The 17999-nt window shown below is 38.2% G+C and overlaps 1 protein-coding gene across 5 annotated transcripts in view; it reads left to right on the top strand.

The window, feature by feature from the left end:
* Positions 1 to 15415, top strand: part of LOC132141073 (protein FAM222B-like) — a 62083-nt gene extending 46668 nt beyond the window's left edge. For 4 of the 5 annotated variants that reach the window (XM_059550265.1, XM_059550264.1, XM_059550263.1 and 1 more), the window contains exons 2-3: positions 3920 to 4139; positions 12224 to 15415. In XM_059550265.1, the coding sequence (XP_059406248.1) occupies positions 4058 to 4139; positions 12224 to 13920 (1779 nt within the window). In that variant the 5' untranslated portion in view covers positions 3920 to 4057 and the 3' untranslated portion in view covers positions 13921 to 15415. Of the gene's footprint in view, positions 1 to 3919; positions 4140 to 8895; positions 9065 to 12223 lie in introns of all 5 variants that reach the window. The other variant, XM_059550266.1, reaches the window with a different exon arrangement.
* The last annotated feature ends 2584 nt before the right edge of the window (positions 15416 to 17999 follow it).

Consider the following 17999-nt stretch of genomic DNA (forward strand, 5'->3'; position numbering starts at 1 on the left):
TGCTGACAGCGACATGCTTGCACGTCCTCAACGTGCAATCTATTCAGGCTGCTATAAATTGATGCTTAAAATGGGCCTACGCTGATGTAAACGTTTATTTACAAGCAGCATCTCTTTCTCTCCTTCCTATTGAGCTGCTCTCGTATTCAAGGGTAAAGCTTGTTTCTCTTTTGAAAAAATCGAAATGTAAGCTCTCACCCCCGCCCACCTGATGTCCTCCTCCGTAGTCCTCATAAATGATAATCACAATCTCTCCTCTCCACTCTTCCCCTGCGAAGTCATTTCACTCAATAGCTTTTTGTGTTCCTGGGAAACTATACATGCAAGCGTACATTGGATTTCTCGCTCACTCTATTGTATGTGTATATTTTAGTGTAATTAGTCTGTGTTTTTCCTGAGCGTAAAGGCCAGTGTAGGCAGATTGTCTGAGCTCTGGATCTCAGGCCCACCAGAGCCTGATTACCGTATTTTTCGGACTATAAGTCACACCTGAGTATAAGTCGCATCAGTCCAAAAATGCGACATGAGGAGGAAAAAAACATATATAAGTCGCACTGGACTATAAGTCACATTTATTTAGAACCAAGAGAAAAGCTTGACTTCAATGGAGCATTATATGATGGCAAAGGGATACACAATTATAAATACTATACTGGCCAAAAACACTGCTATGCTCCTGGTTATAGTTCTTTCATCTCTGAGTAGATATTTTTGTCTAGACGGGACTGGTTTGTGAGACTCTGCACGCATACAAGCACTGCGTGGGGACGGGAGAAATCAAAGATTCAGGCTGAGAGGAACAGATGAATGAACCATCATCAGTCAAAAAATAAATTGAAGGAGGAAGAAGAGACAAGGGAAATATCGATCATGAGTAAACTTTTGTTTCATTCTCTATTGAAACGTGTTTATAAAAAAAGCTTGGTATATTTAAAGTCGATAATTTTACCCAACTTATTAGAGTGTTGCACCATTAGCTTAGCATTATGCTAATGGAGGATTATTGACACTAATTTGTGGGTTGAGTCTCACGTGTGGAACATAATTTGAGTTGCTAAAAATTCACTCTCAAAGCTCACTCAGAAGACAGCAGCTGGTGCAGACAGCATACAGTGAGCCAGCTCACTAGTTTTCAGATTAGAGCTCTTCCTCAGGTAAATTTGAGAGAGCAATTATGTTTGTATCAAGCCCTGCTGTGTTGTTAGTGCACTGGAAGGATTTTAATGAGCTGCCTTCATGACCTTTCACTACATACATACTCTTTATTTCTCACTCTCTCTCCCAGCTTTGGCTGGTTGGCCTTGTACTGCCCTGTCAGAGTTGTTTGGTGCATAATTGCTTTGTTTGTTTTATATATATTTTAAAACATTGTTTTTGTCTAGTGTCAGTGTGTAGTTATTGGATGTAGCACATGGTTGTATGCAGGTTTTCTCACCACAAGTTACCAAGTAATATCCATAGTTGTTGATCTTTGCATCCTCTCTTTCATAGAGAGTAAAACATCCTGAGCCACACGCATTCAAAATGAAAATGTGTCCGAACCTGGTGTGATATGACAAGTGTCCAACAATTTGTGTCTACATCAAACCAACATCCTTTGCAATGTGATGATCACAGCCCATCAGAAGAAATTTGATGTTCAGTCTATTGTTATAGAGTGCAGTCTCCATGCTGATAATGCTTGTTTTGCAATAAATTAAAAATATATTATGATAACAACACCTAGTATAGGGACCAATTCTCATTATTAACTAGTTGCTTATTAGCATACCTAACATATTGGCTGTTTATTAAGCACATATTCTGCATTACTATATTCTACATCCCTACATTACCCAATACCTATCTTAACAACTACCTTATACTAACTATTTATAAGCAGCAAATTAGTAGTTCATTGAGGCAAAAGTTGTAGTTAATGGTTTGTTAATACAGAGTACTGGACCTTGAAATAAAGTGTGACCAATATTATTTCAATATGCTCAATCAACATGCACCCATTTTCGTGTCTCCGTCACCTCAAATTTACAGTAGTGGTTTTATATACATATAGGCATATTGAATGCAAATTTCTGAAACCAAGGCTGCCTAAAAAGTGGACAGGCACTTTTGAATGTTATATAGAGAATGATTTGAATTGGTCACATTTCACAGATTGACTATCCGGTAGATACCATATAAATAAAAAATAAAATAAAAAAACAAGCAATCAACAGAACATCCTGTCGCAGTGACAGCTGGTCAGGACAATTCCTCCCATTCTGTGCATGTGGATTTGTGCCTACACAGTCACACTAACTCATTGTGTTTAATGACTGATGGATGAGGTGTCAAAATGTTCTCAGTGGTCTGATTCTCGCATTGCTGAAGGAAAAAGTACAAATGTGAAACTTTGGAATTTAGCAAAGGTAACCTTAGATCACACCATTCATGCGAGAGGATGGGCCAAAGATGTGGAGGTGAGGAGAGAGAGATGAAGCCCCTGGGGCACGGTGAGAGGACTCTGGCTGGTATGTTTGATGTTTAATTGAACCTCAGATTTGATATGAAGAGAGTTTTGAACTGCTGCTGTACCATTAGTGAGAGTGGTTTGGAATGGAAAGGTATGTGAGGGGTTTTTGCTGCTCTGAATTGACAAAGAGGATGATTAAAGAAGGAGATTTTGATTTCCTAAGCTTCACCGGATTGATGGGTTGGTTGATTAATTTATGCGAATCCAAAGCTTTGAAGCTATCATAGTTGGTTCTTTTTGTAATTTGCAACAGAAACTCTATTTGCCATGCAATTAATTTTCACATAAATATGTGTTAAATTGCTCTCAATCGCACATTTGAATTGATGTTTGAATGCATTCCTCATGACACACTTGATTAGAAGACTTGCTGAGTTTTAATGAATGCAGTGAAAATGTGTGTCAAACTGACAGATGGTAATTGTTTCATTGCTCCTGTTAGGTTGGAAAATGATCCAAAACATGATTGTGAGTCATTTAGCTTTGCACCTTTTCTAACAGTAAGCTTTCAATGCACACCATGCCTTTTAAATCATACCTTTCTGAGGGCAAAAGAGACATTTCTAATTAGTTTGTTTTGAATATGATTTAGTTGAAAATCAAATTACTGACAAATGTTTGTTTACAATTGTTTTTAATAATGAAGACTGTTTTGATAATTAAGACTGTAAGAAAGTTTGCATTTTTTTAGTGATATATTTATCATTTTATTCCTTTTGTTTTTACTTTGTTTAGTGTATATCATTATATTAAACTGTGTTAATGTATTATTACTGTCTCTATTCAGACTTTGTTCTTTACTGTGGTACTGTGAAAGCTTTTAATCATCTAAATCTGAAAAGCTTTTATACAAAAAGCTAGGTGTAACACAACCAGTATTGTTTTAGTATTATTGATATGCTATTATAGTATTTATTAACATTTTGGAGTTTTGTTTTTATTATTATTTATTTTAGTAATTTTAGTACTTCAGCTTGAGCTTGTTTTATTTCAGTCATCTTGCCAAGGCAACATTTCTAATTTCTGTTTGTTTGAATAATAATAAAAAAACTTCATGTAACATTTCTTTTTAATTAAATTTTCTTTAAGATTCATTTCAGTTAGCGAGAACAGCTTAAATGGCTTTGGTTAACATCACTGAACACAATAAGTCATTTTTCAGTCCACATTGAATGCTGTAAAACCACACCTAGTCACAGCTAATCAGAACATATCTGATGTTTAACAGTTATGCAAAGTCAGATTTTGGGCCAATGAGAGTTCACTATGGGCGGGGCTAACCAATGTAGCAGTGCAGTTAGAAAAACCATTAATGACAATATATTGTTTTAGGTTCGGACAGTGTTGAACTTGGCACTGAGGTATTTGCTGTAATATCGAATTTCTCTCTCTTTTTTTTCTCTACAGTGTGAGGAGTGTGTGGCCCATGTTGCTCTAGGAGTGACTGTGTGTGTGTGTGTGTGTGTGTGTGTGTGTGTGTGTGTGTGTGTGTGTGTGCGCGTGTGTGTGTGTGCGTGCGTGTGTGTGTGTGTGTGTGTGTATGAAATGCTGGCCTGTCTGCCAGGGCCAGGTGATCTCTCCCTTCAGCTCCACCCCCACTCGCAGATGAACACTGGACTTCAAAAATGTGAGTGCAAACACAAAACACACAGTTCAAACATTTGGTGGCCATTTACTCACACTCATTATTTTCTAATTCTACTGAAGTCTTTTGTGTGGATAAAAAGCCAGAAATGTAATGTGTTTGAGTGAATAACAACTTATATGTTGGTTTCTTCCTTGCACAACTCTAAACATTTAATGCATCACTAGTTTTTAAAGGTTTACAAATTAAAAAGGGAGTTCATTAAAATAAACCGAAATGAAACAATTATGGAAATAAACATTAGAAAGGTAAGATTAAAAATCTTTATAAATATTAACAAATTTTACAGCTTTTTTTTTTGTTAAATGTAAATGTGTTTTTCACTTATTTAACTTTTTTTTTTGTACTACATTTAGCTAATGCTTTAGCAATGAATACATACTGTACATATCAGTTATAAGTGAGAAAAACAAGACATTTACAAAACTCCTGTAAACTGGTCATGACAGGACATGACAACTTTAATAAATGATCAGGACCAGAAACAAGTTGATTTAGGACACTTCCAAAATAAATACAGCAATTTGTGCATGTAAACCACAAAAGTGCATCACTCATAATTAATAAATGTATGGTGCTTTTTGTCATCTTTTACTTTTTGTTTTGGCATGGAAAAGTGTTCAGCAGAAGAAAGTAAGTTGCACAGGTTTACAATGACGTGAGGGTGAAAAACTGTTAACAGAACTTTTGATTTTGAGTGAATATTCCTTTCATTCTCCTGTTTACCTTCCTTTCAGCATTCTCAAATGAACAAAATGTGAATAGCAAGATGAAAACAGATATGTAAAAAGAGATAAATGTCTGACGAGAGACTAAACAGAACTGAGAGAGAGGAAATGGAATGAGGGAAAAAGAGAGAGTTGTTGTTGGTGAGCAAAAGCGTATTTCCAGAGACAGATTGTCAAATCCCAGGATTTTTATTAGGGCGGTTTACAAGGGCAGACACCTGCTGAACCACAGCGCTCACAGAGAGATAGATTGAGGCAGATAACTGGCATAACAGAGGCAGTGAGAAAATGAGAGTCAGACAAACAGAGAAACTGAGTCAGTGCAGGAAATAAAGGATACGTACAGACAGAATATCTCGCCTTCTCTGTCTGTGGGCAGACATCCTGTCAGATTAGCTCTCCATCAGGATGACAAATTATGCTATGGAGACGTGCGGCCAGGGGAGTGCCGATGGCCCGGAGACTGATGAGTCTCACATCGCCTCAGGAAGACCCTCATCAGGCAGCAATTACTGAGAGGCTGGAGACAAATCTTTAACTGCAGAAGAGAGCAGAAATCATAGAAGGACAGGAGTCGTATTTCTAACTAGTGGGAATACAGAAAGTGATGGAGTCATATTACTAACTACACGAACTACAGGGGATGAACAGGTAGGAGATAGGAAATGGAGGCATTCTCTGATGTTGATGCCTCTTTCAGAGCAATAATAGAAATTCATTTCTTTCATTGCACACACAGTGAAGTAGGATCTGTAACTACAGGCCCAGAGTGTTTGTCTGTGAAGAGAGTAGATGTAAAGGATTCATTAGTTTGCCACATCCTTTGCTGGGGCATTAATGATGTCATATAATTTAAGTGCTCTGAGTGATTAAATGCCTCATGGAAATCCCAATGAATTGGACAAAAACTAATGAAAATCAAGCTTTAACGGTAGCCTTTAAATGGTTAAGATAAGCTCACTTTTGGTCCAATCCCTCCTTCACTTTGATGGACCTGGTTGTCAAAAAAAAAGACTTGTTTTAATTGATTTATGAAATAAATAATCTTTCCATTGATGTATGGTTTGTTCGGATAAATCAATATTTGACCGAGATACAACTATTTGAAAATCTGGAATCTGAAGGTGCAAAAAAATCGAAACATTAAGAAAATTGCTTTCAACGTTGTCCAAATGAAGTTCTTAGGAATGCATATTACTAATCAGAAATTAAGTTTTAATATATTTATGGTAGGAAATTTGCTAAATATCTTCATGGAACATGATCTTTACTTAACATACTAATGATTATTGCCATAAAAGAAAAATCAATCATTTTGGCCCCTACAATGTATTGTTGGCTGTTGCTACAAATATACCCGTGCTACTTAATACTGGTTTTGTGCTCCAGGGTCACATATCATGTAAATGATAAAAACCTTTACCGCATGGTAGAGCTGAATGCTTAATCAAAATAAAATCTAAATTGCAATATGGCTTACTATGAATATAAATTTGCAAAGGCTGCACTTCATTTACTCACCTGCAGGTCATTAATAATATTTTTTTGGTGTGTCAGGTTCGATTTGCAACTGTGTATTCTGAAATTTGGTAATTTAGCAAATGAATACAGCCCATAATCTACATAGTCCAGATTCCCTCTACATTCAAATAGAGATGGAAAGAGAACAAAAATATTATACTCAAGTAAAAGTACCATTAAATTAAATAAATTTTACTTAAGTACAAGTAAAAGTACCAGTCTAAAAATCTACTCAAGTAAAGTAAAAAGGATCTCATTTAAAATTATGTAAAGTAAAAATTACAATTAAATTTAACAGTGAGAGGGAGGCAAAAATGGGACAGGCCAAAAGTGATAATTAAACACATCTGATCCAGCTAATCTCATCATTCAGGATTATTTGAAAACTACATGTGTGATGGAGCAGGATTGGAACTAAAATCTGCAGAGCTGCGGCCCTCCAGGAACTGAGTTTGACACCTCTGGGATAGGCCTATAAATCTTAAACCAGTTGTTTTTAATTAAAGGAATCAGTTATTTAGAATAAAAAAATGAATCACTATCAACAAAATTTAATTTTTCAATGCAGAGGAAACACAGAAGCTTTCTTTTGAAGTGGGATTTCTATGAATTTAGCCACTGTTTAATGCAGGACTGTCTGGCATTTCTGTTAAAATGTGTAATTAAAACAGCCAGTAGGTGTCTGAACATCACTGTTAATAAGTGAGTGATTGCTATTGAACCGAATCATTTAAACTGGTGATTCATTCAGGAACGAAACACCGTTATTGCGGAGAGAGGCAAAACATTGCTATGGTGGCTGTGTTTGGAATTGTTTTTGTTGTCGAAATAGAGCAAAAATAGGTATCTAAAACTCAAGACTCTTAATTAACTTCTTGTTTATTGAACTGCTGTAAAAAAAAAAATCTGTATGTAATCATGCTGATTTTTTAAGGAAAAAACGGCACTCTTTGTGTGATTATTGATTTACTATATAAAATTATATAAATGTTCTGCCCCTATATCTTCAATTTTGTGATCATTCTAAATGCATTTTAACAGACTGAATAATGCAGTGAAAGACACACTCTAAAACGAAGCCTAATTTTCATTTTTGGGTGAACTAAACCCTTTAAATGTCCCATGACATGTCATTAACTGCCCCTTTAAATTCATGTGCTCCCTTCTGTGGTCCAGATGTTACTGAAGCACATCTGGCACTGGCACAGATTCTCTCGGGGAACTCAGGAGACACAGGAAGAGCCAGAATATACCTTGGAATTCAGGAACGCAAGCCATAGATTGGGGCAAAAAAAGACCCGTCTTTTGTCTAAATAGTTTCTGTTGCATTTTCTCTCTCTGAACTCTTTCAAAAGAAATCTGAAAAGAAGGTGAGATGAGTGGGGAGGAAAAGATGGCTTTAGATAAGAAGAAAGAGATGAATAGAAGGAGGAGGCTTTGCTTCTCCATGAGGAATAACCCTATATAAGACAATATAAGAACACCCACTCAGATCAGCAGTCTCTCGGATTAAAGAGAGTTTAAAAGTGTGTGTGTGTGTGTGTGTGCAGAGGGGAAAAGGTGGTTAGGAGATGTGTATGGTGTACTTAGACAGAAAAGACTGACAATAGCTGTGTATCAACCCTGTTTGTCTGTAATGGGGCTCCTGGGGTTTGGCTGATTACTGTGATCCTCAAATCACTGCTGATGAGAGAGAGAGAGAGAGAGAGAGAGAGAGAGGGAGGGGAAAGGTTAGTGAAAAGAACACTTTTAAAGGTATAGTTCACATAAAAAAATGAACATTCAGTAATATTTTCAGGACACAAAACGCAAAACCAGATTTTAATCAAAATGTCAGAGCTGCTGTTTTTTTATGCAGTATGTTTACGCTACAACGTTTTCATCTCTTATGCTCATAGAGGCTGCATTATGTGATCATTAATACAGTAAAAACAGATATATTCTGAAATATTATTATGACAATTTAAAGTATAAAGTTTTGAATATTTTAAGTACAATTTTGTGAAACTGTATTTTCTGCAGCCATTGCTCATATATGCTGATTTGGTGTTTAAAAAATCTTATTATTATCAATGTTAAAAACCGTTAAGCTGCATCCTTGATGAAGCTGAGCTACATTCTCAAGTCTGTTAATCTGACTTTACAAAAATTTGATTTACATGTCTTTTTTTATATATGAATTACTGATTTTTTAGACTGAAGTAAAGCTTTTGCACTTACTGTAATTGGAGGGAAAAGGGCAGCTTTGGCATGTCTCTTAATATCTCCTGTTGTGTCCCACGTTAGATTGTTGTACAGGTTTGGAACAGATTGATGAAGAGAGACAGTTCATGAGAGAACCTTTCCCTTTAATTACAAAACCCAAAGAGAAGTGAGTCAGATCTGGCACTGAGCTCTAGAGATGTTAAAGTCCCTCGAGACATTTACATCTCAGTGCATATTTAAATGTCACCTGATCACTTTCCTCTGCCCTGCTCTCCTGTCCTCAGAATGGATTGCATGACTGCCGACCTGTATGTTGTTGACTAATCCTAACAAGATTGACTCCTCATTATCACCGGCCGGACTCCCCCTGGATGTCACTCAACAGGGGAGAAAGGCATAGACCCAGAGAGAGATGCAGTGGGAATAGAGTGAGAGAGAGAAAGAGCGTCCCTTGTGAGTTATTAGCATAATGACTCTCCTCTTCCTCGCTCCTTGATCTAGTCCTGCGGTGGTTCATTTATTGAGCCCAGCGTGGCTCTTCCTTCTCCTCTTCCTCTCTCTTCTCTCTCTTTAGGAGGTGAGCAAATGTGGGCAGCCGGTGAAGGCAGCTGACATGGCCTGAGATTGGCAGGAAAGCTATTTAACTAAGAAATGTCAGGGGCCATTTTGTTTAGTCAACAGCCCACATAGAGGGAGAGGGAACGAGATGAGTGAATGGCATGGAGGCTGAATGCTGTGTGAGGTGTTGGTGGATGGGGATGTGTGTACTGTCCTGCACCAAACAAACACCAATAATTCACACAAAAAAGTACTCTATATCATTGTTTGTGGTTGCTAGTAAGCTATTAGGAAAATTCATAAAGCTCTACATATTTGCTTTAGAATATTAACGGCCCTTCATTCACTAGGACATACATCTCTTGCCCCACACATGTTTACTAATTATTCATAATTTGATAATACTTTTGAAAATGGAAAAGCATTACTCCCTGACCTTTTGTAAGGTCCATTTTGTTGCTTTTAAACCATTAATGGCACCAAAAGAAAGTAGAAACATAATGTGTCAATATCTTCCACAACAGTGTCAATGTTTTCTCTGAATCCTGCCACAAACACTTACCATGGGTTAATTTTTCCCAAATATCAGCATCAGACTTTAATTCGCAAGCCCTCCGTCTCGCAATCAACAATTATGGGTGTTACAACAAAAGTTAACATTTTAGCATTTTTTATTTAAACTTCAATAGCAAGTTATGCTGTCCATTTGACATTTCTAACATATTACGTTTTATTCAATAATGTCAATATCTATCTTCATGTACATTACTGTTTAAAGTTTTTAGGTCAGAAAGATATTTTAATGAGACTTCTCATGCTCACAAAGGCTGCATTTATTTGATAAAATACAGTAATATTTTGAAGTATTTGTGAAGTATATGAAGTAGAATTGTATTTGAATATGAATATGGCAAAGTGGAATTTTCAGCAGTCATTACTTAGTTTCAACAAGTCCTAGAATTCAGTGTCATGATCCTTCAGAAATCATTCTTCTAATATGCCAATCTGTTGCTCAAGAAACATTTATTATCAATGATGAAGACAGTTGTGCTGCTTAATATTTTTGTGGAACCTGCAATACATTTTTTCAGGATTCTTTGAGTAGAAAGTTCAAAGGAAAAGCATTTATTTGAAACCGAAATCCTTTGTAATACTATAAATGTATTTATCGTCAATTTTGGGATTTAATGCATTCTTGTTTAAAAAAAGTGTAAATTTCTTTCCAGACTTTTCAATTGTGGTGTACATATTACTATTTGTTGTTATATTGGTAGATGAAAATTCTTAATATCATTATTCTTGTGGAAGCTGTGTGGAAAACATACCTTATTATTTTTATCTAAATGTTTACCATGTTTTAGTTCTTCTTTGTTCTTGTTCGATGTCTTTGAATATTTGGTGGGAAGTCTTCGGTGTTTGTTGGGGCAGTGTAAGCTGTGAACAGTGACTGAATCCGCTCAGGCTGGATGAATGAGCTCAGTCACAGAGCACAGGCTGTCTATCCTCTCACTGGGGATGAGGGGGCCAGGAACGCATAGAAACATGTTAATACTTTGTGTGTGTGTGTGTGTGTGTGTGTGTGTGTGTGTGTGTGTGTGTAAACTCCATATCAGTGTGAGCACGGGAAGTGCAGGTGGGTGCACATTAGAAGTCTCTCTCTATCACTCTCTATCTCTCTTTTCTCTTCTCCCCTCAAGTGATGAAAGCTTGTTTTATACAAAGACCCCCTTTCAGCAGCCAGACAGCAGCTTCACAGAGAGCACTTATCATCCTCAATTTCTTTCCTCTATCCCTCGCTTCCTTTGTTTTTCTGTCTGTCTCTCACCCTCTCTCCTCTATTCTCAACCCATCAAATCAGAGGTGTCCTGGCAGGTGAAGATGTCACTCTCAGGAAGAACAGCATTGTTCTTAGAGCTTATATTGTGTGCAGAGACCTGCAGACAAATAATTTAGCTCATTAATGTTCACTTTTGAAAGCATTACTCTGATCCTGAAGAGAAGAACATATGTGTGTAAAAAACAGATTGATAAAAAGGGCTCATCAATTAGACAGCTTATTTAGAGCACAGAACATGTGAGGCTAAGATGCTTACCACACTAGACGCAGACATACATGGTTGCTATAATTTTGGGGGCAGGGCCAGACAGGTTTTAATTTCTTATTCACACTCTGAAACTGTAAGAGAATCAAGCACAGACACATCACACTGTTAAATATAACAGAGGTGTGTGTATGTGTGTGTGTGTGTGTGTCTGCAATAGCAGATCAAACTCTAGCATAGATGAAGCATGTTACATCTAGTAGTGAAAGAGGAAGTGAGAAAGTGAACATTCACCTTAACACCAAACACTCAAAGGTTGTGTATGAATTGCCCCTAAAAATCAGATTGTGACCAATTAATGTCTATCTGTGAAGACTATTTGTTCTGTACTGTAGGGAAAATCAGATATAGCTGTAAATGCCACATTTATAGTATATTCACAATTCTTTTGAAAAGTGAGTTTGTCACTTGTATATTTGTGCACTGGAAATTGTTACTTAAAGAAAGAGGTTAAACAATGTAACAAGTCTAATGAAAATTATCTCTATTTTTTCATGCTTTAGAATAATAGTGAGGTCATCAAAAAAGCAATTAATAGAAATTGGAACTGAGCAAAATTATACATTATAAAGATCTCAAGATTAAATTTAATATCATGAAAACAACTTCCTTCAAATGTGCTTCAGACTTTTAAGTGATGATGTACACTACTTCTACACTAAATGTTTAGGGCTGGGCAAGTTAACGTGTTATTATCGTGTTAACTCATTAGTTGATTAACGCTGACAATTATTTTATTGCGCGTTAAGGCAGTTATTTATTATTATGAAAGTCCGTTGCTCATTTGCTTTGAATACACATACAGACAAATCATGGGTCACAGGAGGGGATGCTATCTTGCCAGCCCTGCTCTGTGTACAAAATTGGGAGGTCAAACCAACTGATTGTCCACTATATTCAATGCATAATATGATGTCTTTTCTTCCTTTTTGTCCCTGTTTCCTCCACATAGGGGACACTCCACAAAGGATGAGATCTGCTCAGTATCCAACCCCTGCAGAATTGGATGCTTATGCTAAAAAGGTTGCCAACAATCCACTCACCATCAAGATCTTCCCCAACAGCGTCAAAGTCCCTCAGCGGAACCACGTTCGTCGCACAGTCAACGGACTCGATACCGCTGGCCCCCGATACAGTCCCTACCCCTCCTCTCAGGCCACTGCTAAGACTGGTCTCCTTGCCATCGTTAAAGTGCCCCTCATCAAGGGTGTCATCAAGGACTTCGACGGCACACGGGCACGTCTGCACCCAGAGGTGATAATGAATGCCGCCGGTGGCCCTTATTCAGCCACCTCGGCCTGCACTTTAAACCTGCACCACCCATCACAGGGGCCTTCCAGAGAATCCCAGAATTCGCAGGGCCTTCCTCCACACCCTCAGAATCTTCAAACTTTGCAACAGCCTAGGCATCCACATCAAGGACTCAGACACCGACCTTCCTCCTCCATGCCACAGCAACCCCATGGCCTTCCGAGGCCCCAGACTCTGTCTCACGCCCCTGCTTTAGGCCACCCTGGAGCCCACCTACCTTCAGCAATCCTGCTTCCTCAGCAGTACCTACAGAACCCCCCTGCAAGCCTCCAGGTGGGTCCTCGGAAATTGCCACTTGCAGACGCCCCTCCTAACGTTACTGTTTCTACCTCAACCATTCCATTATCCATGGCCGGAGGGCTCCACCAGGGCTGTCAGACAGACTTAAACAGCATAGTGCACCAGATAAGCCAGTTCTGCCAGGCTAGGGCTCAGGGAGCCAGTGCCACGTCAATGTGTGAAGGGCAGATTGCCAACCCCAGTCCCATTAGTCGAAATCTACTTATCAACGCCAGTTCTAGAGTCTCAGTGCATGCGGGAAACCCTAATGTGCTTGCTCCTGGCCTCATGCACCCATCGTGTGCTATTGGACCTCCTGATAAAATGACTGCTTCTGCTCCAGTGAGTGCGATGCCTCCGCATAACATGGCAACGATGAACCACATTTATCACAGCGATATAAAACAACAGCACCTACAGCATCAAAGCCATCAACCGCAGCGAAATCACCAACAGCCGCAGATGAGGTCCTGGACTCAGCATCAGCTCGCTCATCTTCAGCACATCTCGGAAGGGGGCGGACACCCCTGCAAACCCCCGAATCGTGACTCTGGCCTCCCTTGCAAGGGCATTACCTATCACCCAGAAATGGGCATGGGGCAGCCTTATGCCATGAAACCCTCCAGCCCCTCGTCGCCAATTGCAAACAACAGCAACAATGCAATGCCCCCAGGAGCGGTGGCACACTACACCAACGGGCAGTACTACTACCAGCCACCGTTGTGGGGTAGTATTCTTCCCACGCCCCACAGCGACAGCTCCGGCTCACAGGACATCCCCGTGCCCTTCCATGGCACTGGCACAGGCAATACCAACCCCACCCCAGGGATGGACTGTGCCCCCGTGGGGGGAGCGGCCCATTACCGATTAGTAGGGGGTGCCTTAATTGGGCAGACTAATCTGATGCAAACGGCAGATTGCATGGGAGGGGACTTCCAGACGCCCTGCTTCCGAGATCAGAATCTCATCCTGATGGGGAAAATGCACAGGCCACCCCCTATGGGCCGGGTAGTGGTCCCCCACTCTGAGACGCAAGGCCAGCACCCAGGGTACAGATAAGCTTCAGCCCACAAGCCTCAGACACAGCCTCTCCTCAGTGAAGTCAGCCACACACGTGTGCCCTCGACACCTCCTGTTAGTCTTAATGAAATTACATCACGAGAGGAACTAAATGAGCTCAGAATCTCAAGGATGATTGTTGATGAAACTAAGAAAAAAACAGGAATACAAACATGTCTAATAAAGAGCAGTGTTTTGTGTTATTAATCTTGCAAGTGATCAATTTTTTTTTCTTTTAACAAGTGCTTTTATAAAGGCACTAAAGGGATTTTTTTTTTCCCGCTTCTGTCTTCTTTATCTCCAGTTACCCAGATCTCAAGTGCTCCAGGGTTATTTGGTTATATGAACGTCTTTTCTGTGTTAGTGCTTATGTTATTGAAATATATAAAAAATAATATAAATGTCTTGTGAAATACATCACTTCTAAACTGAGGGCACCAGGCCTTCTGTTCATTGGACAGCCAACTAGTTTTCATTTGACAGATCTTTGTTATGAGCTCGTCTTATAACATCAAGATGGCTGACAGACTCGGAGCACTTCCCTCTTCAGCATGACACGTTCTTTGTCCTTTCTTTTTTGTTTTCCAGTGTCTGAGGTATGTGGGAATATGCCAGTCACTGATCCTTTCAGACTGTTCCTAGGTGAAAGCTCTTGACGTGGGCTTCCAAACGTGAAGAGCAACAGATGTTTTAACGTTAAAGCTGTGCCATTTTTGTTTTACCTGATCATTATACTCCCTTTATTTGTTAACATATGAGAAACTACTACTTGAATTGTGTAGATGAGTTGTGCTGTTTCAGGTGGGTCGTATGTGGTTTAGCTGTACGTGGGTTTGCAGGACTAAACATACTACTGAAGGTGGTGTCTGTAGGCTTGTTACTAATATTATGATGTAGAAACTATGTACCAAATCAAGGGTTTATGATCCTGCATTTTCTAATTCATCCTTTATAATAATGTAAAGTTGGAGTTGCTACTGATTCTTTTGTGAAGTGTGCTTGAATTGACCAAATTGACCACTTGCAAGATCATTTGTGGTTAAATGAAAAAGGACTTTTTAAATGAAAAAGTCAAAAAGGTGAAACAGCAGGTGAATTGCTTATTTTATTGTACACTGGCTTATCTACTGTACTGCTGTAACTTTAAAGAAGTGTAATAACTGTGTATGAATGTGGCTGCTGCATATGGATATGGTGTGCATGTGATGAACGCAGGTGTGTGTGTTGGTGGGTCAGTTTGTCTTGACTCGCTGTTGGTTTGCCTCCCCTCAACAGCCCTCATGAAGCCTTAAGTATTTGGTCCTTGGACTTTCCTTTGACAACAAGCATGATTCTAATAAAGGTATACTGAATTCTGATTTTGAAAAATGGACTATAAAGGAACAGCATTTTTCCTCGTTTATTTTTATTAACTCAAGCTTTTGTTGAATAGAAAAGCAATTCTTTAGAATTAATTTATAATGTAAACGAAGAAATAAAGAATATTTTATCGTCATTGTTTTATAGCTGTGTGTAGTAGTTCTGGGCTGTAACAAAATCTTTTTATTCCATGTTTCAAAGCTTCAGTTTTGCAATTTGTGCTATTTATTATTCTGAACTAGATTTTTTTTCCTCATTATTTAAATTTTTTTTTTCGTTTTGCAATTGCTGTGAAATTGGAGGAAGCTTCTAGAAGCCTTTCTCATATCCGTAACTCTGTGGCTGTCATTTGAATTCGTGGGAAGAATCTGAAGAGTGTGAGAGTTGTGCTACTCTTTTTTTTTTTTTTTTTATATTGTAATAATGAAATAAAAATCTAATTTATGCTTTCATGTATGACTCAATTTCAGTTTATTGCTCAAAAGCTGCTAAAACTTCAACCTTGGACTGGTCACCCTGTGTATACCCTCATATACTGCAGTCTTTTTTTCAACAGTGGTCTTGTTTTAAGAATCTCTTCCCTCAAGCAGTGTCTGCTCATCTGGGTTTTAAATATGATGCTCTGACTGCTGGTAGCTATTGCAGGAAATACCAAACAAAAAAAATGTTTTGATCTAAAGTGGCAGATATATTAAATGGTCACAAAAAAACACATTACTTTGGTGAAGAAAGAAATGTATCTTATTGGTGGTTTTAATAGTTGTTATTGAACAGTTTACTCTTGCAGGTTCAAATTCAGGTAAAGCAAACCAACAAGGAATTTATTTGAAGATCACTTCACAAAATAAATTGTTCACAACAACTTTACAAAGCTTATACATGCATTAAGAGTTACTATATTGAGTAAAACATTCAGTAGTTTCTGAGGATACATCTATGTACAGTTGAATTGAATAATTATGTTAAAATGTCAACTGATGAGATGAAAACCCTAGAGGTGATTCTTAGAGAACCTCTTCTCATAATTAAAAGAACTATTCAGCTTATTCAGGAACTAGAAAGTCAACATTTAGAGGGAAAACAGCTCCAAGTCCGAGTGGGGGCTCTTTTCCCCCTATGTCTCAGTGACGCAAGATTGCAGCTTGTTTTATTCAATGGCTCTATATATCAAAGGGTGACAGCGCGGGAAGTGACGCAGAATAGGCAGGTCTCAGCATTTAATGCGTCTGGTGCGGATGTATTTTTTTTTTTTTTATAAATAAGGGCACAGCAGGACATTTGCGATCTAGGGTCGCAGCATTTCAGCTCTGCAGTGGTAATAGTCGGAGGATATAACCCATCTATCACTGAACTTAAATGATCGGTGCCTTATTATAAAGGTAAATCAGTAGCAAAACTCGAGAGGTTGAAGATCTGAATGTGAGAACTTGTCATATTAATATTTGTATTTGTAAGTTAAAATTTACACTCACAGCTCTGATGTGAAAAGTTGAATCTTTCAATTTGCACACACAGACAATGATCAAAACACCCGTGTTTTGAATTGGAAGTTGTAGATTAATAGTCACAAATGTGTAGAATGACATTCACACAAAGAAAATGACATACACACATGTTTACGACATATTTACTTTTGCACTTTACTTCAGTTTCGCTGCACAACGTCAAGTCGGCACTTACAACCTCTCAGATCTGGAAGTACAAGTTCAAATCCTAGCGCTCTGACTTTTGCTACTCTTTTTGCGGTATTCTGTTGCAAAACTCACTTGTGCACTTGTATATGCAGATGTGAGAGAGCAGAGCTGGGGGCGGGGCTTTGGTGCGAATGAAGACATTTTATTGGTCGATGCCCGACCAATGAACAACGCCAACTGTTTTCACTGAATATCCTTAGCTTTGACCGGATTTTAAGACACTGCATTCATTTTGCCATTCAGGTATTATCTAGTAGAAAAATAATGCAACATATTATAGAAACATAATATATGTTATTATATATATATGTCATTTTCTTTGTGTGAATGTCATTCTACACATTTGTGACTATTAATCTACACCTTCCAATTCAAAACACGGGTGTTTTGATCATTGTCTGTGTGTGCAAATTGAAAGATTCAGCTTTTCACATCAGAGCTGTGAGTGTAAATTTTAACTTACAAATACAAATATTAATATGACAAGTTCTCACATTCAGATCTTCAACCTCTCGAGTTTAGCAACTGATTTACCTCCATACTTATTGGCCAGTAAAATAGGTAACGAATGACATTTGTGGACGCATTTAATTATAGTGGCAATAAGTATACTGATGTTATGCACAGTGATTCATTGTGTCTGGATCTTATTTGCATCATCCTGTGATGTTTATTGGTTGGAGGACTACAGTAGGCTACGTTGTGCCACATCAGTCACCAGCAGCACCGCGCGAGATATATACAAACACGTCCCTAAAATAATAAAAGTGAACTGAATATGAAAATATATCATGATTCCAGTCACTCAGAATCGCTGAGAACATAAATGTTCTGAAATAAAATTGGTCTATATATAGCCAACATTCAAACTTTGTACAGTTTTACGTACAACATGTGTGCGAAGGTGTGATTATGCAGTCGTGATTTTTATGTATTTAACTCGTCATTTTTTGTTGTTGTATCCCCCATATAGAAACATTTAAATGACTGAAGAGACATTAAATGTTACTGAGTTTTTACTGTTTT

This window comes from Carassius carassius, chromosome 5 (genome assembly GCF_963082965.1).
Source record: "Carassius carassius chromosome 5, fCarCar2.1, whole genome shotgun sequence".
NCBI classification, from domain to species: domain Eukaryota; kingdom Metazoa; phylum Chordata; class Actinopteri; order Cypriniformes; family Cyprinidae; genus Carassius; species Carassius carassius.